The 22,091-nt window shown below is 38.4% G+C and overlaps 3 protein-coding genes across 3 annotated transcripts; 2 read left to right on the forward strand and 1 right to left on the reverse strand.

Moving 5' to 3' along the window:
* Nucleotides 1-2,203: 2,203 nt before the first annotated feature.
* LOC148836983 (extracellular calcium-sensing receptor-like) lies at nt 2,204-6,873 on the forward strand. The gene is made up of 6 exons (XM_088914222.1): nt 2,204-2,418; nt 2,740-3,031; nt 3,295-4,116; nt 4,881-5,090; nt 5,737-5,860; nt 5,963-6,873. Exons 1-6 carry the CDS (start codon nt 2,204-2,206, stop codon nt 6,871-6,873), a joined length of 2,574 nt encoding a protein of 857 aa, XP_088770348.1.
* Nucleotides 6,874-9,100: 2,227 nt separating this feature from the next.
* Nucleotides 9,101-13,968, reverse strand: LOC148836984 (extracellular calcium-sensing receptor-like). The gene is made up of 6 exons (XM_088914223.1): nt 13,754-13,968; nt 13,130-13,421; nt 11,786-12,610; nt 11,172-11,399; nt 10,481-10,604; nt 9,101-10,011 (listed from the first exon to the last, which is right to left on the reverse strand). The coding sequence occupies exons 1-6, from the start codon at nt 13,966-13,968 to the stop codon at nt 9,101-9,103; spliced, it is 2,595 nt and encodes an 864-aa protein (XP_088770349.1).
* Nucleotides 13,969-16,281: 2,313 nt separating this feature from the next.
* Nucleotides 16,282-21,099, forward strand: LOC148836985 (extracellular calcium-sensing receptor-like). The gene is made up of 6 exons (XM_088913825.1): nt 16,282-16,493; nt 16,918-17,209; nt 17,527-18,357; nt 18,628-18,855; nt 19,272-19,395; nt 20,189-21,099. The coding sequence occupies exons 1-6, from the start codon at nt 16,282-16,284 to the stop codon at nt 21,097-21,099; spliced, it is 2,598 nt and encodes an 865-aa protein (XP_088769951.1).
* The last annotated feature ends 992 nt before the right edge of the window (nt 21,100-22,091 follow it).

The raw sequence follows: 22,091 nt of genomic DNA on the forward strand, positions 1-22,091 counted from the left end.
TGTAGGAGGCACTGTGCTTAGGATGAGATGTTAACCTAGGGTCCCGATGAGTTGGTCATCAAAGACCTTATTTAAGAGAGCAGTGGTGTTAAACCCTGATATATACAATAGGCTAAACTGACCTATCAAAAATTCCCCTTAATTGGTAAAGCAGTTTCTCACCTCATTCCCTGATCTACTATAAAGTGAGGCTGCTGGAGCTTGTCACCCAGGTGTCACCCAGACTGGTGGATGAAGAGGGCTCCCTTCTATGCTCTATACAGATCCTGTGGCATGATGAGCTACATATTTGTAATTACAACTTCAGCTACGTGTATGATCTATGTTTACAGAAGAATAACATAGTGCACTTTGCTCTGGCTGTGCAGTATGGAGTAGCATTTGGACTCTGAATTTAGACCTGGATGCTTATAGGTTTAAACTTCTGGGTCTTCTTGTGGCCCTGCTGTAGTACCCCTGAGCAAAGTACTGCGCTCAGATTGCTTTAGTAAAATGTCCACTGGCTACAACAGACAGGCTCTTTGGATAAAAGCATCAGCCAAATTAATAATACAAAGTAACAGTTAAATATTCTTTCCGTGCTGAAAAGTAAAGAAAAGAAACAATATTTCAGCTGAGGAGCCTTCTTCAGGTGGCTCCACAGCTAGAAAGGTAAATGTTTTGTTAACCTTTCAGCATGGACTGAGCCTTTACCTGTTCCTTTGCAGCCTACGCATGCTGACACAGCTGCTTACCCGAACGTCTTAAATTTATAATACTCTGCGCATTTTTATAGGACACATATCACATGCTATTTTCTGCATTTGTTGCACAACACTGTATTACTATTGCAGAAAGAAATACAGGCATGCTCTACATTCTGACTTCCTGTAATCGTTATGAAAGAAGATGCAAATATAAAAATAGGTATAATACTGTATATTCACAGGATCCTCTTAACTGTTTTCAGTGTCAGGCCTCAGTTATGCTAAACATTTGAAAGCTATGTAATGTGTGAATGTGTGGGCACAAAAAGCTATTGCATTTCATATGGAGGTTTCAAATATGTGTAATACCAAAAAGAAGAACAAAAAGGTTTTATTTTAAATCCAGAGAGCAGACAAACTCCCTGTACCCCCAGAGATGTTGAAATTGCTTTGTCAGATGCAAATGGAAATTAACATTTACTTTAAGAAAGTGCAAAGCTCTCCAGCTAAGATTTCATCGATATTTACTTCGTCAGACTTTTAGAGAAAATAGCATGAAGTCCCTGTAGAGGTTACTTAACCTCACAATTGCTCACAGCCTTATTTCCCTTCAGTTTGTTCATGATTATTGCTGCATTAACACATGGATTCCTCAGAAAATAGCAGTTAATTGCTTGTGAAAGATGTAGTAATGTCTCAAAGAGTAAACACCTGAGCACTTGTTTGTACAAAGCGTGAATAATTTCTGCACAACAGGTCTGCTGTGCTGTGTCTCAGATGTCAGGTGTGGAATTTTCTTTGACCCCACAGTTCAAACTTTTAAACCGAAAAGAACCGAAAAGTTTCGTCCAATTTACAATGTGCCAGCAAAATCACCGGAAACTAAAAAAGAGGTTTTTAAAAAATAAATAAAAAAATGGCAGATGAGGTTTGTTCTCTTACCCCCTCATGACCCCCTCATGACTGGAGTCATGATCTGCAAGTTCAGTTTTAACACAACTGTGTTTTCAGTTGTTTTTACTGAATTGTGATCAGTTCTCTTTGCTCTCAACTTTACCCTTATTCTTAGATATCCGTTATTGCTGTGGCTTACATCATGCATGATTTTTTTAAAATATATGTATATCAGTCAAATATGCGCCAGTTTAAAATCCCAACTTTTCCTTTCGGAATTGGGTTAATATCAGTTTGAAACAGTGATTTGAACTCTTTCTCCTGTTCCCAGCTCTCTCCTCAGCCCTTCATCGCTGACACATGCTTTGTGCGCGATCTCGTCATGAACAGCCACAGCCTGGGGCCAGGAACAAGCCCCAGGGAGCCGAGGCACGAGCCCTAGCTAGCTGGGCCCATGTGCCCCTCCTAGGTCGTTCACGAGAGTTTCTAGCGTATAATTTTGTGAAACCCTTTGGGAGCCAATGGAGCATTATAAATGTTCTTCATTTTAAGTGTCTGGCTGGGGCAGAGAGGCAGAAGGATTGGTGCCACGCTCCCTTTCCTGCAGAAGAGTGTGCCCTCAGATGGCTTTGGTTATAATAACACCACTGTTGATCCTAGCCTGGCTCCCGACAGCTGAAGCCACAGAGTCCGTCTGTATGTTATGGGACAGCACTAATTTGCCAAGCCTCTTCCGAGATGGGGACATTGTTCTAGGAGGGTTGTTCCCCCTGTATGACCAGTTAATTGTGACAGAGGACTCATACAGAAACACCCCAGAATTGCCACACTGCATAAAGTAGGTGTTTCATATTTTATTATTAATACTTTCATATAGGTATATGAATTCTACTGAATTGAATTTTAATGCATTTAATGCACATTGGCCAAGGCGTTTAACTGTGTGTTCAGTTTTTTAAATGTGTGAGAGTACTATCTTCATTAATCTTCAGAACAGAACGTTCAGTAAAACCACAGATACTCTTCTCCGCGTGAATTCACATAATGCATGACATTCTTCATGGGTGAGATTCTATGATGTGCCTCAATAAAAATACTAAAGAAGATATAGATTTAATTCCAGAAGTGCAGTATGATTGTTTTATTTTTGTTTTTTCAGTTTAAAATACAGGTCTTTCCGCTGGGCTCAGGGGATGGTTTTTGCAATAGAAGAAATTAACCAGGACTCCAGTCTCCTCCCCAATATCAGACTTGGCTATAGGATACTCGACAGCTGTGGAAAACATCCCCTGGCTCTGAGAGGTGCCTTTTCGGCTCTCAGCAGACAGAGTAGTTTGAATCCCGGCAACGTATGCACTGGATCTGGTGCGGTTCCTGTGATAATTGGGGACACATCCTCTACGCAGTCCATCATATTGTCGAAAACCCTGGGGCCCTTTCAAGTTCCACTGGTAAGACGCACAGGAATTGTGCATTGAGAATTATTCTAATATATTTACTGAACCTTGTTCTGCCTACTTCGGTATGATCACCACGCAGAAGTTCAAAATGAAATATTTCAAGATAACACTGAAGCTAAAGAAGAACCTACCCCCTCTGTTACCCTGCTTTCACAGTTCTGGTCTTGTTCTTTCAATCTGCTAATCAATGTGAAATTAACATGTGTCATGCTCAATATTATATAATTGTTTTTATCTTAATTTCTTATTTACAGGTCAGTTATTCTGCTTCTTGTGCTTGCCTGAGCAACAGGCGAGAGTATCCTAACTTTTTCAGGACAATACCCAGTGATTTTTATCAGGCGCGGACAATGGCGCAGATGGTCATGTATTTTGGATGGCCCTGGGTGGGAGCTATTGCTACCGACAATGACTATGGAATTTTAGGGATTCAGATGTTTGCAGAGCAGGTGAAAACTGCCGGAGTCTGCATTGCCTTTTTCGAGACGGTCTCTAAAGTTTTTCCCAAAAGAGATGCGGTGCGCATCGCAGAGGTTGTCAAAGCATCGACGGCGAGAGTCATTATCGTCTTTGCTTTTTACACGGATGTGGAGGTGGTGTTTGAGGAGCTGGTGAAGCAAAACGTCACAGGCAGGCAGTTCATAGGGAGCGAGGGCTGGAGCACCAGCCCCACGATTTACAATAAGGACTTCTCCTCTCTTTCCCTCGGAGTTCTCGGTGTTGCTATCCGTCGGGCTCAGATTCCAGGAATGGAGAGCTTCCTTGTTAGTCTCCACCCCTCAAAATACCCTGGCAATCCGTTTGTTAGGGAGCTTTGGGAAACATCTTTCAACTGCCGGTTAAATGGAGAAAATGCTACCACATTAGGGAACCTGCCTGCATGTAGTGGATCAGAAAACCTGGCTACTGTGAAAAACACTTTCACTGATGTGTCCCAGTTAAGAATTACTTATAATGTGTACAAAGCTGTATATGCAGTGGCACATGCATTGCACAACTTGCAGGCATGCAAAGATGGGAATGGACCCTTTGAAAACAACTCCTGTGGTGATATTTATATTTTGAAATCTGGACAGGTAATATGTCTACTTTTTTGGCATGCATGTGTCCGATTCTCTTAAAAAAATGTTTTACAGTTACTTGAACTGGGACAATAGCTTTTATTGTATTTATTGGGGAAAAAAGCTACACTACAAAAGCTGTAGATATAACCCGTAACCTGAATTGCTTAAAATGAGATCCTCGTACAGGGGAAGTAATCACCCTCTATATAAATATTTCTGAACAAATGAAATGAAACAAGTGTAAGTAAAAATACTGGGACAATGTTAAAAAGAAGTGGGCTATAAATAATTTCATTGGTAAGTTTGATGTGATGACTTGAAATTAATTTTATAACAGATGGATGAAAGATAAGGAGTAAGTAAAGTAAAATGTGTGGAACAATATTTGAAGTTTGTGTTGGCCGTTTTTAAAACTAGATACTGCTTGTGCTGTTCTAATTTATATTAAGATGGTTGGACAGTCCAGGTTTTCAGATCCCAGGAAGATAATAAACCCAGACACCTTCACGTCGTGTTGAAATGTATTTCTGTGTCTGAATTATTTTCCCATTTTGTATTGTGCAAAATAATTATTTCTCATGCTACATGAATATTTTTCATCTTTACTGTTTACCTTTCTGTACCAACCTGCTGAATCAGCCTTTTCATGGCAAAGACTAGGTAAATTCAGAATTCAAAGCAAATATTGATGCCAGTGTGTGAAAATATGAGACATAAAGATTGAAGTTCACTGCTTAACATAATCAGTTTTCCTCACTGTTTTAATTTGTTCACAGCTTCTACATTATTTAAGTGAAGTTCAATTTACCGACAAACTTGGAGAAAAAGTTCACTTTGAAGGGGGTGACAGTAAAGTTGTATATGATATAGTAAATTGGCAGAAGAGCCCAACAGGATCTATGGAGTATGTCACCATCGGGCGGGTTGATGGCTCTGACATTTTTATCAATGAGAAAGCCATTGTCTGGACCTCAGGGAAAAAAGAGGTAATAATCATCAGTTTCTAAAAAAGCTCAGTTACTCTCTGACTTTAGTATTCTGATTTCTTAAAAGAACAAAGCCTACAGTATACACTCCAGAATATGGTGTTCCTACTGGGAAATGCCTATAAAATGCAAAATTTATTAAGGGCTTTTTTTTTAAATGTTTTCCTTTCGTTTAGAGAATATACCTGTTTCTTTCTCACTCACAGTTAACACCAGATAATTTACCAAAGCTAAGATTAAACAGAAGCAAAATATTATTCCTTCATACGCCTAGATGTTAAAGCATCAAAACCACTTTAGGGTGTAGAGAGTGAATTTTGCCCTGCAGCAGAAAGTCAAATAGAAAGAGGGCCATAAAAATAAATGATACAGACTTTCCTCTGATGAAGTCTTCAGCACAATATTGTGTTGTATTAGTGCTTGCAAAGAGATGACAAGGCTGTATTCATGCGCTCTTTTGTCTGTATTTAATTATATTGGTTTCTATAATGTAACCTACCAATTAAGTCATGTTGAATCATTCTCATTACAACTAGGTGTTGTTTGTAATGACGTTACAGCCGCCGTGGCTCAAGTAAAAATAACTTCATGTGGGTGTGTGGTTGCAGTTGAGCGATTGTTCATGCCTTCTTCTGTCGGTGTGCAGGTACCTGTGTCAATCTGCACAGAAGACTGTCCCCCAGGGACTAGGAAAGCCACCAGGAAAGGAGAGCCATCATGCTGCTTTGACTGCATTCTTTGTGCAGAAGGAGAACTAAGCAACACAACAAGTAAGGATATTAGCTTGCGGCTGTGCAGACTGGCAGGTTCATCTACAGGCTTGCAAATGCACAGTGCAGTGCATCTTTTCACTGTATGAATTTATTTTACAGATTCCCTACAGTGTGACAAATGTCCCTTGGAGTACTGGTCAAACGCCTACAGGAATGAGTGCATTCCTCGAGATGTTGAATTCCTGTCATTTGAAGACACAATGGGGATTACACTCACAACAGTTGCTTTATCTGGAGCCAGCATAACCTTGGCTGTGGCTATCATTTTCTTATATTATAAAAACACGCCAATTGTCAGGGCAAACAACTCCGAACTTAGCTTCCTATTACTCTTCTCTTTAATGATGTGTTTCCTGTGCTCCCTGTGTTTCATTGGGAAACCTTCCATCTGGAGCTGTAAAATCCAGCACATAGCGTTTGGGGTCAGTTTTGTGCTCTGCATTTCATGTCTTCTTGTGAAAACTATCGTTGTGTTGATGGCTTTCCAGGCCACGCTCCCTGGAAATGATGTCATGAAATGGTTTGGGCCCACACAGCAGAGAAGCAGTGTCATAGTCTGCACCTTAATCCAGGTTCTCCAATGTGGTGTCTGGCTTTCAGTTAGCCCCCCTCTGCCAAATAGGAACACCGGCTACCAGAACTCAAAAATCATCTTAGAATGTGCTGTGGGGTCCATTGTAGCCTTTTGTTGTGTGCTGGGGTATATTGGTTTGCTAGCATGTCTCTGCTTCACGTTAGCTTTCTTGGCCCGAAATCTGCCAGACAATTTCAATGAAGGAAAATTAATTACGTTCAGCATGCTCATATTCTGTGCTGTCTGGATCACCTTTATCCCAGCTTATATCAGCTCCCCTGGCAAATATACAGTGGCTGTAGAAATTTTTGCTATTTTGTCTTCCAGTTTTGGTCTCCTTGGGTGCATCTTTGCCCCCAAATGCTTCATTATTTTACTCAGACCAGAAAATAATACAAAAAACTTTCTTATGGGAAGAGCATCTGCACAGAAATAGGTAAAACTATGTTTCTGACAGGGCCCCTGTGCAACTTTATTGCTGGAGCTCGTCAAAGTGACATTCTAAGCACTTTTGCATGTGGTATGTGTTTTTTGTTTCTTTTCACTTATCCATAACATCCAGGTAAATAGAATTAATAAGTTATGTATTAAATGCAAAATGATTGGTTGATGCAGTGAATATAAAACAAAGATTAGCAAAACTGCATTGGATTTCAATATTTCAATATTTTGGCATTTCAATATTTTGCAAACGATCACTGGAATTTTGTACCTTCATATGGGAATATTCCATATAGGCTCATTAACATGAATCAGGTTTATATGGTAAACTGTCCATTTCAGTAGGAAGCTACTAATCTGTGTGTTCCTTAGAGCAGCAGTACAAACCTGCCAAAATGTATTTCAGTATATTTGAAAGTGAAATGCCACACACTATGTTTATTGCAATTTAAAACACATTTGAAGATGGATTTCCTTTAATGTGGAAAAAAACTGTGTGGTTAAGAAATTAACAAAAACAATAAATTAATATAAATTATTTTATTGAACTTCACACTCTCATTTATTATAATTTGTAAAACAAATACAAAAACATATACAGTGTGCTGTGTTGCATATTTTAAAATGACTGATATACCAAGTTAAATAAAATAAGCTTACAAAAACCTATAATTGTTTCTTTGACATGAAAAAGATATCTGTTTTATCACTGCAAGTACATAACATCAAGTTAAATGTGTATTAAAAAACATACAGCAGTAAAATGTCACCTACAGTGCATATGGTTTCTGGCATATTTTGTTTGATCAGTTGTAGATGACTTGGGTTTAAGCCATTGTGCACATCTACACTATCAAAGTGCAAATCAACACTAATGTGAGATTGAGCAAAACATGTCATTTTGGTGCATGAGACAAGAATTATATACTTTTATAATTCATATCCCAAATAAACTAAAGTCACTGTAAAATGGCAAATGAGCCTACATAGCTTATATAGGCAGTTAAATAATAATGAGATATCTAGAATTGTGCTCAAAAGAACAAATAGGTTAAGAAAAATAATATATGGTTTTGCTTGCAGTAATTGCTAACATACCTGTATATAGATAGGTGTGGTTAAGACCACATCCATTGTGGATTCAGCTCAGTTCCTAAAAATGATGTACTTGAATAATATGCATATGGCCAGTCCTTTAACTTTCTTGAAATCAATCATGGAGGTTGCAGTCGTTCAATTTTTATTTTTTATTTTACTTTTCATTAAATCCACATTGATGTTTCTTCAGCAACAACTCTAACTTAATTTACAGTTTCAAAATGTAATTGCATTTTAACAGGCTTAAAAACAACTAAAAAAAATTTTTTTCAGCACATTCAGGAAAAATAACTAATAAATGTCTCCTACAAAGAAATAAGATGTAACTTTTGATCTGTCAAAAACTACTGTTGCTTGTGTTGAAAAATCTATTTCACACTACAGTTCAAAGCTTTAGTTCTGTAATGGAAGTGCAGTATAAGTCTGTGTTACTTTTAAAATCTTAAATCTTGTGTTCACCCCCTTTCCTAAGTTCTAGAAACAGTAGATGCCTACAGGCTGCTCTGCTGCTTCAAGACACAGAGAAATCTGAATCTGTAATGGCTGTCAGACCTCCGAGACTTCATCCTTCAAATTGCGTTGTACAAAGAAACATCACCTGCACATCCTGTTTCTTTTTCTTGAAAATAATATGGGCCCTACGAAAAGAGTTAGTTTGTCAACCCCCCCCCCCCCCAAAAAAAAATATCATATAAGCTCTGAGAACACCTTTGCACCATTAATAATAATAATAATAACATCACTTTCTTAACCCTTTACAATTTCTTTTATTAAGAATTATCTTTTCGCATACCCCAGCTTGCTCTCCATGAGACACACAGATAGGGAGAGAGCTTGTGGTCAGAGCGCATGGTCTGCCATTGTACGGCGCCCCTGGAGCAGTTGGGGTTAAGAGCCTTGTTCAGGAGCCCAACGGAGTAGGATTTCCCTGCCGGCTGCGGGATTTGAACCAGCAACCTTCCAGCCACAGGCGCAGAGCCACCTTTAAAAAAGTGACATATACTCTTTTACACTATACAGTATGTGCAATACACATTTTGTTTTAATAAAAAGGGTGTGTTGAAAAACAAACACTATACAGTATCATAACATTATATGAGCATACAGTAGTACTGTATATACATTTATGCCTTAGGGGCTGCTCTGCCCATAAGGGCTTTCTTGGTGTTTTTCTCTGGATGAAGCAGAATGATGTAACATTTTGGAGCAAATATCGCAATGAGGAGACCAAAGCTTGAAGCCAAGATGGCAAAAATCTCCACAGCGTCCGAGTATTTCCCAGGAGAGCTGACATAAGCTGGTATGAAAGCGATCCAAACTGCACAGAAGATGAGCATGCTGAAAGTGATGAACTTGGCTTCATTGAAGTTATCAGGCAGGTTCCTTGCAAGGAAAGCCAGCAGAAAACAGACACTGGCTAGCAAGCCAATGTACCCCAGCAGGCAACTAAATCCAGTTATTGATCCAACATTACACTCAAAAATGATTTTGGAATTTTGATACTGTGTGTTTTTAAATGGTAAAGGAGGGGCCACAGTTAGCCAAACAATACAGATCAGAGCCTGGATGACAGTAAAGACAAAAACAGTGCCTCTCTGATGAGCAGCACCAAACCACTTCATGACATTATTGTCTGGCAGTGTGGCTCTGAAGGCCATGATGACAACAATGGTTTTCACAAGAATGCAAGATATGCACAAAACAAAACTGATCCCAAACACAATGTGCCGCAACATACAGGTTACATGCTGTGGCTGACCAATAAACAGCAATGAGCAGAGGAAGCAGAGTATTAGAGAAAGCAGCAGCAGGAAGCTCAGTTCAGAATTGTTGGCTCTAACAACTGGGGTGTTCCTGTAGTAAAAGAAAATGATTAGAACTCCAACTGAGTTACAGGCCCCAAATATTGAGATGGTGGTTAAAGAGATTCCCAGAGGGTCATGATAAGAAAGAAACTCAATTTCCTTCAGCACACACTGGTCCTTGCCTGGGCTCGACCAGTAGTCCATGGGGCATTTGAAACAATCAATAGAATCTGAAAAAGAAAAGAAAAAAACAAAATGTTTCAAGCAAGGAGTACAGAATTAAAAAAATACTTGAAATCTGTATGAGAGGAAGCCATTCAGTCCATTTCTGGTACCTCATTGACTCACTCTCTCCTTCTTGAAAGTAGCCAGAGTAATAGGCTTCAGTCATATAGCTGGGCAACCTGTTCCATACTCCTACAACCCTTTGTGCATGTGTGTGCCACCCGTTCTCAGTTCTACATGTTATACTGTACAGTATATGGTAAGAGATATGTTCATTCTGAGCTGTGGCAGAACTGGTTATTAAAATTAAGCATTCACAATTAACACAATCAATATGTTACTTTTAAAAAATCACATATCTATAATAATAACAATAACAACAACAACAATAATAATAAAAAAACAGTTTTCAGACTCATTTCAAAATGAGAAAAAAATGAAGCACACTACAAAAACAAAAAAGTGTCTTCCCACCTGTTTGGTTGCTGATCTCTCCCTCAGGACACGGCACACAGTCGAAACAGCAGAGGGGCTCCCCTTTCCTGGTTGCCTTCCTCGTGCCAGGCTGACAGCTTTCACTGCACACAGACCTGGGGGGCTGGGAAAGAACATTGTCTGTACTTAAGGCTTAAGAAATTGTTTCCAGAGTTTGAGGTAGTTCAATCTCCTGTTTTTTCATCTGATGTAATTAAACAGAATTCAGTAGGAATAATACATTTTTGTTTTTGCCATTAACGTTTGTGCAGGCATAAATGATATAAATATATAAAAACACAGTATACAGTGTATTTGGACTTTGGAAGGTCGCTGATACTTGTTGAAATATGAAGTCACACCTATATTTAATTTCTAACACAGTGGATTATTGATTATACTGAAAATAAGAAGGAATGGAAATGTCTTAGAACAGTCCTGCATTTAGCTATTTTAGATATTTTTGATTTTCCCTTCTCGACAGAATGTAATTATTTCACCAAATACTGTAACGCCTCTATGCAGGCAAAGAGTGGCATATTAATTTAAACAACTGTATAAACCTTTTTACAAATTATGATTTGGAATAAAGATGAAAATTATTTTGAGAATTAACCACACTAGAACTGTGGAACGCTGATGTGAATGTCAGTCAGCAAAAGAGAAAGAATGAAAAAGCAGATTGACTTACACTGTTAGATTCAAAATTCCAAAAGATGTGATCTTCATTCAGAGTGAGCTCTTGTCCAGCGGGAGCTGATTCATCAAACAGACCGATTGTTACTGTTTTCACAGCCCCGTCATCGGCCCTCTGCCAGTTCATCACATCATAGATTGCAAGAGCATCTCCGTTCTCATCGAAGGACACCCTGTCTCCATAGTGAGTAGTGAAGTTCACTCTCGCCAGGTAGTGCAACAGCTGAAAGGGTGGAAAATAATTAGCAATTAATAGTTACTGGGTGCAATGAATTTTTTCATCTCAAACATAATTTAAAACCTTAAAAACAATAAAAATATATAACTCGAAAATTAGCTTAAGTATGCTGCATAAATTAATGAATGAAGTATACATGCAATAGTATTTTTTTTTTTCTAATGGATTGGAAATGGTTTTAGACAAAATAACACAGTACATATAACCCAAGACAAAAACACACACATACCCACATATACTGCATAAGTAGGCAATGTGGAAGTTAGATTTGATTATTAAAAACTTTAATACCAGGCTTTAAGTTTGGTGAAGACCAGCCTGCCTGAGAGAAATGTAAAATATTTGTAACTTTAGTCATTAATGCTTCTCACCTGCCAGGGCTGCACAGTTGTGATGTCTGCACAGGAGTTATTCTGAAAGGGCCCTTTTCCAGGCTCACAGGACATCAGATTGTGCAGGGAGTGTGCCAAGGCGTACACTGCTTTATACACGTTGTAAGTTGCACGCAGTTCTGACACATCATTGTATTCGTTTTTCTTGCTTAAAACGTCTTCTGCCCCTGTACATTTCTTTTTCACATTGGACGAATTGCGCTCAGCTGTATTCTCTGTAAACGTGCAATCAAAGAGCGCTTCCCAGTACTTGATGACTAAATTGTTGCTGGGATCAAAGACGGGGTGAACCTTTAGGAGATATTGCTCCAGTCCTGGGATTTCTCCCCTGCGGATGGCAATTCCTAGTGTCCCGCCGAAGTAGGGCAGCAATTCCTTGGTTTGGAAGACAGTGGAGGTGGTCCAGGCTTCACTTGCAATCCACTGCCTGCCCCTGATATTTTGGTGAACTAGCTCCTCAGCCAGAGGAAAAATATAGGCTTCTGTGGAAAATATAACTATAACTCTGGCCGTCGACTCTTTGATAGTGTCAACAATTTTGAGAATTTCAGACCTGTCGTTGTTGCGAGGCAGGATTTCTGAGAAAGCTATGCAGCCGAACTTGTTTACCTCCTCGATGAAAGTCTTGACAGCAAACAGCCCGTAGTCGTCGTTGCTCGCTATGGCTCCCACCCAGGTCCATCCGTAATGCCTGAGGATTTGAACCATGGCTTTGACTTGAAAATTGTCATTTGGGATTGTTCTGAAGAAAGAAGGGTGCGCCTCTTTATTGCTCAAGCAAGAGCATGTGGCGTAGTAACTGACCTGAAATAAACAAGAAAAAAAAATCTGTTGGCAAACTGTAGAAAGGACAACAATTTCAGGTCATTTTGTAAAATTAATTTTTCACTGTTTCTGAAAAATAGAGATACAAGAAGAACATTAATAAATAACACACTTTGTGCAGAAGAAGGCAAGGTTATCACTCAGAAACAATATGCCCATTGAAAGACTTCAAATAATAAAACTAGTATTAAAAACTGAAAAAAAAATAAAGCCCATGCTCTACTTTACTCTCCTGAAGGACGCAGTGCTTGTTATGAGCTCATGACAAATAGTCAAATATTGTGTGCATCTAACTTAAAAAAAATCAATGCAAGAGTGCAAAAGTAGAATTGTTTTTTTGAATTAGCACTTAAATAGGTTACTGAACCTAAACCAGGTTTAAGTAACTAAATACTTAAGCTGTTAATGAAACAGTATTTGTCTTGATGACAGATATTACATTGATAATTTTAAGCTCTGTGTTTCTATGAAACTGGTTTGATTAGTGTTTTAATGTACCATTGGGACCCGGAAGAGGCCCAGCATTCTTGATATGGCAATAGAATGTGTAGAACCAGGATCCCCAACAATGCCTAGAACAGGGGGGGTCCCTGTACAGCTGTAGTCAGTGACAGGATCATCCTCTCCGCTGATCAGAGCTGTTGCTGCTCGAAAAGCCACTGCCAGCTTCACACAGTTGTCATACAGCCTGTATCCCAGTGTGATGTTAGGGAGAAGAGCAGGGTCTCTGTTTATTTCCTCAATAGCAAAAGCCATGGTCTGTGCCCACTGAAATCCTGCAAAATCAAAACTTAGAAGAGAATTTAAAAATAAGTGAGTAAAGACATCAAACAGGTATCAGCATTTTTGTGCTGTTTGAGTGCTTGTGCTGTTCATTCTATGAGACACAACAATCTTCACTAAGTTAATAGTTTGAAAACATATACAGAAATGATCCTGATAGACAAAATCGGTATGAATTAACACAAAAAATAAAGACTAATAATATTTTTGTTAAAGATGATTACCACAGAACAGAATGATTTATTTAAAAAGTACTGATTTATTTAGTTTAGCAACCATAGCTTTAATACTATTATAAATCCTTACTGATCAAAGCAGCAATGTGATATGTCAGCTTACCCCTCACAGCTCAACTGTGCTGGTTTAGAATGAAAAGACAATTCAGGATATATTGTTGTAAAGTGAATTTCAAATATTCCTCCAAAAAGAATGTCCCCATCTTTATATAGCCCATATAGATCAAATTTGTCGCGGATTTTGCATTTGGGCTCAATAGCACCTGCTAGTAGCCAGACTATACTCAGTAATACAGAAACGCACAGAATAAAATGCATTGCTTCAGTATGAGTATGTTAGGTTTTTCTGGTGCAGGAAATGACTGCTACAGTATATAGATGATGTCTGAATCTCTCGGGGTGTCAGTGGGAGTAATCTCACTTTATTTATCTTGTGAAATGTAAAGTATGTCTTGTGTCATTAACAAAAACAATCAAAGGAAATCCACAGGAGGTTTGTCCTTCTACATTGTGTTTTTTATTTTATTTTATAATGGTTATGTTTGTTGACAATTTAAATAGCTTTTACAGTATGGGATTGCATTATACCTTTTTAATTTAGATTCCAGATCTCCAACATATTAGTTTAAATATGCAGTATTTATTCTTTGGGTAATGTAACAGTAGGTATTAAAATACAAAATTGGAAATTTTAGCAGTTTGTTATAAAGATTAAAATTGAATTAAAATAAAAAAGAAGTGGAAAAATGAAACACGTAAAAGAATAAAAATAATCTAAATAATAATAGCTTATTTGATTTTCAAATACTCCCTATTACCAGATATAAGACTGGATATGAAATATTTGTTTAGGAAAAAAATACCTAATAGAAATGATCCTTAATTGAAATGAAGGGTAAATTAACTTATCAACACAATAAGAAGACAGTGATTAAATATATTATAATAACATCTTTATCTATTAGAAAGATTCAACATTTTTTTCTAAGATTTCCAGTTGCTTTTCTTGTTAACAAAGGGACAGTATCAGTATAATTGTTTTGAGTGTAACAGTTAGCTCAGGGACCTGTGCTCTTTAATTGCTGCATGTCATTGACTTGAGAGGTGAGGCAGCCCGGGAGCTCATGGAGAGGAGAGAAACTGAACGGAGAGGCTGTGATGAAGCAGCGATGAGCTGTGGTGCTCTGACTCCAGGAGAGCACAGTCCTCAGGGGCTTCAGTCCTCCACGCCCAGCTGTGAGCTACAGGAGCAGCAGGAGAGGAGCCAGGAGTGAGACCTCCTGCAGCTGGCTGCCACCTTCAGGCAGCTGTGGATAGAGAATGAGGGCCGATGAGCTCTGGAATCCCACTGCCTGCAGGGAACAGGCCAGTGAGGAAGCAGGTCCTGGAAGTGCTGTGCTCACCAGCTTGCCTGCTGCAGAGCCAGGAGGAAACACTGCCTCTTAACTGAGGGTCCCCACTCTGTTACTCAGGACACCCCTTCTTTACTGTGCCTCTTAACTGAGGGTCCCCACTCTGTTACTCAGGACACCCCTTCTTTACTGTGCCTCTTAACTGAGGGTCCCCACTCTGTTACTCAGGACACCCCTTCTTTACTGTGTGAACATGTTTGTGTTACAGCTGTTCCTGATCTCCACTAGGGGCCCCTTCCTTTCTTCTCTTTGTATACAACAAAGAAAATTGCATACAAGTTAAATTTTGTAGCTCATCTCTTGTTTTTTTTTAAATAATTCAGGATATATTGTTTTAATGTGTATTTCGAATATTCCTCCAGAAAGGACATTCCCATCTTTATACAGCTCGTAGAGATCAAATTTGTCTCACATTTTACAGTATGGTATGGTAATTCTATGGTAGAATTGAGTAGCATACAAACCGAATAGGAACTCTTATACAATTTCTTTTAATACGACAGCATTATTGCCTGCACTAAAATTAAGTTAATTTGAAATTAAACATTTTTTGCTTCAACTGCATTTGATAGAAACAATATATATTTTTATGCAGCCTAATCTGTTCATGTCTACCACTAACATTTTTCCAAATCAGATGTTTTGATTTCAATTCAAAATCCCTCTCTATTAAGAAAAAACATTTGTAGTTTCATTGGTTAAATCTCCAGACTGTAGTTGTGATTTAAGTTGATCCATTCTGTGAAATGCTTAAAAAAGAAAACATTTAAAAACCAATAGTCTTCATCAGTATTCTTGCTACAACCGTCTGGTAAAAACATCAAAAATGATAATATAGTGATAAAAACAATAATGTAGAGGCACTTTGCTGAGTATTTGTTTACTGAAACTTGCACAGGTTGATTTATACAACAACATTTGACAAAAACATTCCATGGTGCTGAAGTACTTGTTTTCTCTGTGAACGTTGTGCAAGTAAACTCTACCCTGGTTTGCTCAAAGTGGCAAAACAGGCCCTACAGCTTTAAGGAACACGGAGAAGTGGAATAGCGGAATTTTACAAAAGGAAATTTATAAACCTCTTGTTGTATATAATGGAGTACTGTGTGTGTGTGTGTGTGTGTGATGTCATTCACAGGTATCCCAAGAGACTCTGACATTATCTATATAGCATCGATTTCATTCCCTTAAACAAGGCAGGTTCATTCGTACTAAAACAATGCAGTTCATTCAATACATTTTTGTAGCACTAGGCTTCATTGGCCAAGTAGACACCATTGTGCCCCCATGCAGGCTCCAAGAAAAATTTGACTTGTATGGGCTGTATAAAGAAGGAGATATTATTTTGGGGGGAATATCTGAAGTACACTTTATAACAGTGTATCCTGAAATGTCTTTTACTTCTAAGCCTGAGCCATTGAGATGTGAGCGGTGAGTGAATATATTCTACTGCTTCTTAATAGAAAGATAGAAGTAAGATATATACAGTTTCCTGATAAAATAAATGTTTTTACTATATTATGTAGTAAAGTTTTATTTGAACATTTTCATGATCTAGATTATACTACATACATAATAATAAGAAATAATATTGAATATGCTAAGGGAATTTGAACAATAAATTTAAAGAGCTTGTCACTTAAATGAGGGGTAACCAATATGGATCATATTATTCTTGGAAATATGCTAAAATGGCAATAAAAACTATTAATTCCAATTCTTTATGTTGTGTTTGAATGGAATATTTGTAATGTCAGTATATTTTAATGTTCTAAATTGCACACATGTTGCAGTTAGCACATGCAGCACATGTAGGAAACGTGTGCATTTCAATGTTGTTTGTGTCTTCTGGCAGTTTTGATTTTGCAGGATTTCAGTGGGCACAGACCATGGCTTTTGCTATTGAGGAAATAAACAGAGACCCTGCTCTTCTCCCTAACATCACACTGGGATACAGGCTGTATGACAACTGTGTGAACCTGGCAGTGGCTCTGAGAGCAGCAACAGCTCTGATCAGCAGAGAGAACGACTCCTTTACTGACTACAGCTGTACAGGGACCCCTCCTGTCTTAGCCATTGTTGGGGATCCTGTGTCAACATATTCTATTGCCATGTCAAGAATACTGGGTCTCTTCCGTATTCCAATGGTATAGAAAACCAGTGATCAGCTCACTGATATTAATTGGCATATACGGTATATTACTGCATGTATATAAAGTGTTCAGGTTATATTGATTCCAAAATATTTCTCAAGAAGGTTTTTCTTCTTTTCTTAAATAAGCCTAATGTAATTGTGTTGGAACAAGAAGTCATACTGGAGATTTGAATGAATATTTCAGTAAGAAATGTGAATGGTATAAATGGAGAATGATGTATTTTTATATTGTATTTTCAGAACTAAAAGATCAAGAAATGTTTCTGACAATGTCTTTCCAAAAAAATGGCTTTGTTCTTTCATTTGCAGGTCAGTTATTATGCCACCTGCTCTTGCCTAAGCAACAGAAAGGAGTTCCCCTCTTTCTTCAGGACTATTCCCAGTGATACGTTCCAGGTCAAAGCTATGGTTCAAATCATCAGGCATTATGGGTGGACTTGGATTGGTGTAATTGTGAGCAATGATGACTATGGGCTGTATGCTGCCAAGACATTTATTGAGGAAGTAAATAGTTTTGGCTGCATAGCTTTCTCTGAAATCCTCCCTCGTAACAATGAAAAGTCTGAAATTCTTAAGATCATCAGAACCATCAAACAGTCTTCTGCTAAAGTTATAATTGTGTTTTCAACAGCAGCTTTTCTGATTCCTCTGACAGAGGAAATTGTTCAGCATAAAATCAGAGGCAGACAGTGGATTGCAAGTGAAGCCTGGGCTTCTTCCCCTGTCTTCCATACTAAGGAGTTACTGCCTTATTTAGGTGGGACTATAGGAATCACAGTTCGCAGGGGAGAAATCCCAGGGCTGGAACAATTTCTCCTTCAGATTCGCCCTGTGTTGGACACCCAAAACAATTTAGTTAAAATGTTTTGGGAAACAATGTTTGATTGCAAATTTCAAGAAAATACAAACAATCACAATTTGTCAAACTGGAAAGGCAGCAAAATCTGCACAGGTTCAGAAGACATTGGAAAAACCAAAACTGCTTACAGTGATGTTTCAGAACTGAGGGGATCCTACAACGTGTATAAAGCAGTGTACGCCTTGGCACACTCCCTGCACAATCTGATGTCCTGTGAGCCTGGAAAAGGGCCCTTTCAGAATAACTCCTGTGCAGACATCACAACTGTGCAGCCCTGGCAGGTGAGAGGCTATTGAATAGATGTATGCTGGATAAAATGAGCTATGACATAAACAGTTATTTCAGAGATGTCAAATAATTTAAAGAAATAGAAATGAATTAAAAAAAAACTAAATATAATTTACTCAGCTTTCCATATATTCATATTTGTAATTAAATGTAATACACTAGATCTTTTCCAGTGAGAACAAATTTTAAGCAGATACCCACTGAATTCTTTTTGGTTACCTCAGTCATTAAATAACTCACCACTTTCTGTTTTTTTCTTCCAGCTGCTGCACTACCTGGCGAGAGTGAACTTCACTACTCACTATGGAGACAGGGTGTCCTTCGATGAGAACGGAGATGCTCTTGCAATCTATGATGTGATGAACTGGCAGAAGGCCGATGACGGGGCTGTGAAAACAGTAACAATCGGTCTGTATGATGAATCAGCTCCTGCTGGACAAGAGCTCACTCTGAATGAAGACAAAATCTTCTGGAACTTTGAATCCAAAAGCGTAGGTCAACCCATATCAAATTATTCTTCTTATTAGAAAAATTCTACACAGGATTCTCATTATTTATTAAAATCGATTGATGAAATTCAGATTTTGTACTTACAATGTTTTCCATTACTTTGCATGTTTTCTAGAGCTGCATTTTCAACCCAAGGTATACATTAATCTCTCCCATAATATTTTGTTCAAAAGGGGTGAATGTGCAAATCCTCAAAAGATGGTTGATGACTCAGTCATTAGTCTATTCCTATATATCTTTTCCACCTCTCACAACTATAGCCAGGTTAATTGTGCTTTAATGTAGAATGTTTTAAATTCTGTGCACTTATTTGTAGTGGGATTTTTAGATACTGAGAACTGTTTCTAATAAATAATAATTTATTCTGATATCCAGTTAATTTTTGTCCCTTCCCCAGCCCCCCAGGTCTGTGTGCAGTGAAAGCTGTCAGCCTGGCACCAGGAAGGCAACCAGGAAAGGGGAGCCCCTCTGCTGTTTCGACTGTGTGCCTTGTGCAGAGGGAGAGATCAGCAACCACACAGGTGGGCAGGCACTAATGCTTAAGTCTGATATTTATTTTTCTGCATCGCTACTTTTCTTGCCTTGTGGAGGTATATACAGTAAATAAACAATGTTAATCATGTAAGTTAATAATGCTATATTGTATGTGTCTACTTTATAAAGAATAAAATCCTAAAGACAATTATTAGAGACATTTTTAATAGTATAAAAGGGGCTACTATATCTCTGGATTGTAGTATGCTTGATGCCTATTAATAGTCAGTGCATGTTCACATAAAAAAAAAAATATAGAAAATATTTTTCCTCTGCCTTCCCTAAAATGCTCACTTGTGATATTAATGGCACTGTCAGTCATTTACTGTTTCATTTCATCTGTAAAGCCAACATGGGATTTCCAAAAGGTGGGCAAAACCGGAATGAAAAGAACATAATCTGTACTGTAGCAGCCGCAAAACACAATTCTGTCTGTGTAATTTGACTTTGCAGGTCACCAGACACATCTCCAGCATTTATATAATGATTCCACGACGATTGCTAGTTAATTGTTCTAAGACACATTTAATCTTTCTTTAATTTACATATGAAGCTTTGCTCTAAACCTCTGGCAGCAGGTTGAATTTTCTGCCTGAATTTTTCTAGAACACTTGATAAACTGGTCTCTGTGAATCCCTGAAGGGTCTATATCAAACAAATGAAAAAGGAAAGAACTCATTAATAAACATCACTTGCAACCTCTCGCACAATAGTTTGATTATTTTACATTATGTTTGTTTACTGTGTATAATAATGGCAGAGGTGCTTTTTGTCTTGTAGATGCTTTTGAATGTTTAAAATGTCCACCTGACTTCTGGTCAAACCCGAACAGAGACCAGTGTGTGCCAAAGGAAATCGAGTTTCTGTCATATGAGGAGCCTTTGGGAATCTCTTTGACAACAGTCTCAGTATGTGGAGCATGTATTTCAGCTGCAGTTTTATCTGTGTTCATTTACTACAGGAACACTCCGGTTGTAAGAGCCAACAATTCTGAACTGAGCTTCCTGCTGCTGCTTTCTCTAATACTCTGCTTCCTCTGCTCATTGCTGTTTATTGGTCAGCCACTACACCTCACCTGTATGCTGAGACATGTTGTCTTTGGAATCAGTTTTGTCTTGTGCATATCTTGCATTCTTGTGAAAACCATTGTTGTCATCATGGCCTTCAGAGCCACACTGCCAGACAATAATGTCATGAAGTGGTTTGGTGCTGCACAACAGAGAGGCACTGTGTTTGTCTTTACTGTCATCCAGGCTCTGATCTGTATCATATGGCTGAGTACAGCATCCCCTGTGCCTTTTAAAAACACACAGTATCAAAACTCAAAAATCATTTTTGAATGTAATGTTGGCTCAATAACTGGATTTAGTTTCCTTTTGGGGTACATAGGCTTGCTAGCCAGTGTCTGCTTTCTGCTGGCTTTCCTTGCAAGGAACCTGCCTGACAACTTCAATGAAGCCAAGTTCATCACTTTCAGCATGCTCATCTTCTGTGCAGTTTGGATCGCTTTCATACCAGCTTATGTCAGCTCTCCTGGGAAATACTCGGACGCTGTGGAGATTTTTGCCATCTTGGCTTCAAGCTTTGGTCTCCTCATTGCGATATTTGCTCCAAAATGTTACATCATTCTGCTTCATCCAGAGAAAAATACCAAGAAAGCTCTTATGGGAAGAGCAGCTCCTAAGAAATGAAGGTATATTACTGTTTGGAGCTCAGGGTACATGATTTTCTTATCTGAGATAGGCTGTTTTAATTTTCATGCTTTATTTTGTATCACATGTAGACCTTTGAATAACAGCAGAACAATTTGCACTTCTTTTTTTGAGAAGGTGTTTTCAATGTCTAGACAAATCTAAGATCAATTACTTGTTCTACAGACAAGTCTGAGATGAATGCCACACTCTCCAGGCATGGACTGAACAAGCTGGAGGTTTTGCTTTTCTTTAACTTCTTCCATCAAAGTAAAAGCACTTTTCATATAATAGTCTCTTGTCTACCTTACAGTGTAGACAGATGTGTCTATACAGTCTATTGTATAAACTGCATAGAAATAAATTTTTCAAACAGCTCATTACAGCTCATTTTCTAAAACTTGTTTTGAATACTTTTTTTTTGTGCTCATTGCATCGGCATGGTGCTCTGAAAGTATGAGGACCTCCTTAAACAGCGACTCACTGTGAAGTAATGAAAATATGCCCGTGGTGAACATTTCTAAGTAGACTGCACCCTAGCAAACAGAATCAGTGTGTTTCATCTTAGTGAGAATTTCAGACCACTACATAAGACCATATATTAGTATTCCAAATGATTTTTTAACTTCCCTAGCGCTGTTCCAAACAATAAATTCATTCACTAAAATGTTACATCATTACTGTTCCCTAAAAAGAAATGTATATTTCTCACACTGTGGTTTTCTCATTTGCCAGGAGCAGGCACAGTACCTGCCTTGCACAGCCACATAACTGAGGGGGAAACAGCCTCCCACCTGGACACTACAGCTCGAAGCAGTGGTTAATGTGAAGAGCACCCTTGATGTGTCTCAGTGGATGCGGTGCTCAACATTTAGCTCAAATTAAACATCTAGATAGAAGATTTAAAGATTTTTCCGCCAGCTTCCAAAGACATGCTGGCTGGGTAAAGTGGTGTCTCTGAATCGTCCAGTCCGTATGTGCGCACCCTGCTA

Source organism: Atractosteus spatula, chromosome 4, assembly GCF_055471065.1.
Source record: "Atractosteus spatula isolate fAtrSpa1 chromosome 4, fAtrSpa1.hap1, whole genome shotgun sequence".
Lineage (NCBI taxonomy): Eukaryota > Metazoa > Chordata > Actinopteri > Semionotiformes > Lepisosteidae > Atractosteus > Atractosteus spatula.

Coding starts and splice junctions, on each gene's coding strand:
- LOC148836983 (XM_088914222.1), top strand. CDS start 2,204: ATGGCTTTGGTTATAATAACACCACTGTTGATCCTAGCCTGGCTCCCG. Junction 3,032..3,294: donor GGCCCTTTCAAGTTCCACTG/GTAAGACGCACA, acceptor TCTTATTTACAG/GTCAGTTATTCTGCTTCTTG. Junction 5,091..5,736: donor GGACCTCAGGGAAAAAAGAG/GTAATAATCATC, acceptor GTCGGTGTGCAG/GTACCTGTGTCAATCTGCAC.
- LOC148836984 (XM_088914223.1), bottom strand. CDS start 13,968: ATGCATTTTATTCTGTGCGTTTCTGTATTACTGAGTATAGTCTGGCTA. Junction 12,611..13,129: donor GCCTCTTCCGGGTCCCAATG/GTACATTAAAAC, acceptor TGTTTATTTCAG/GTCAGTTACTACGCCACATG. Junction 10,605..11,171: donor GGAATTTTGAATCTAACAGT/GTAAGTCAATCT, acceptor GTTCTTTCCCAG/CCCCCCAGGTCTGTGTGCAG.
- LOC148836985 (XM_088913825.1), top strand. CDS start 16,282: ATGCAGTTCATTCAATACATTTTTGTAGCACTAGGCTTCATTGGCCAA. Junction 16,494..16,917: donor GAGCCATTGAGATGTGAGCG/GTGAGTGAATAT, acceptor GTCTTCTGGCAG/TTTTGATTTTGCAGGATTTC. Junction 18,358..18,627: donor CAACTGTGCAGCCCTGGCAG/GTGAGAGGCTAT, acceptor TTTTTCTTCCAG/CTGCTGCACTACCTGGCGAG.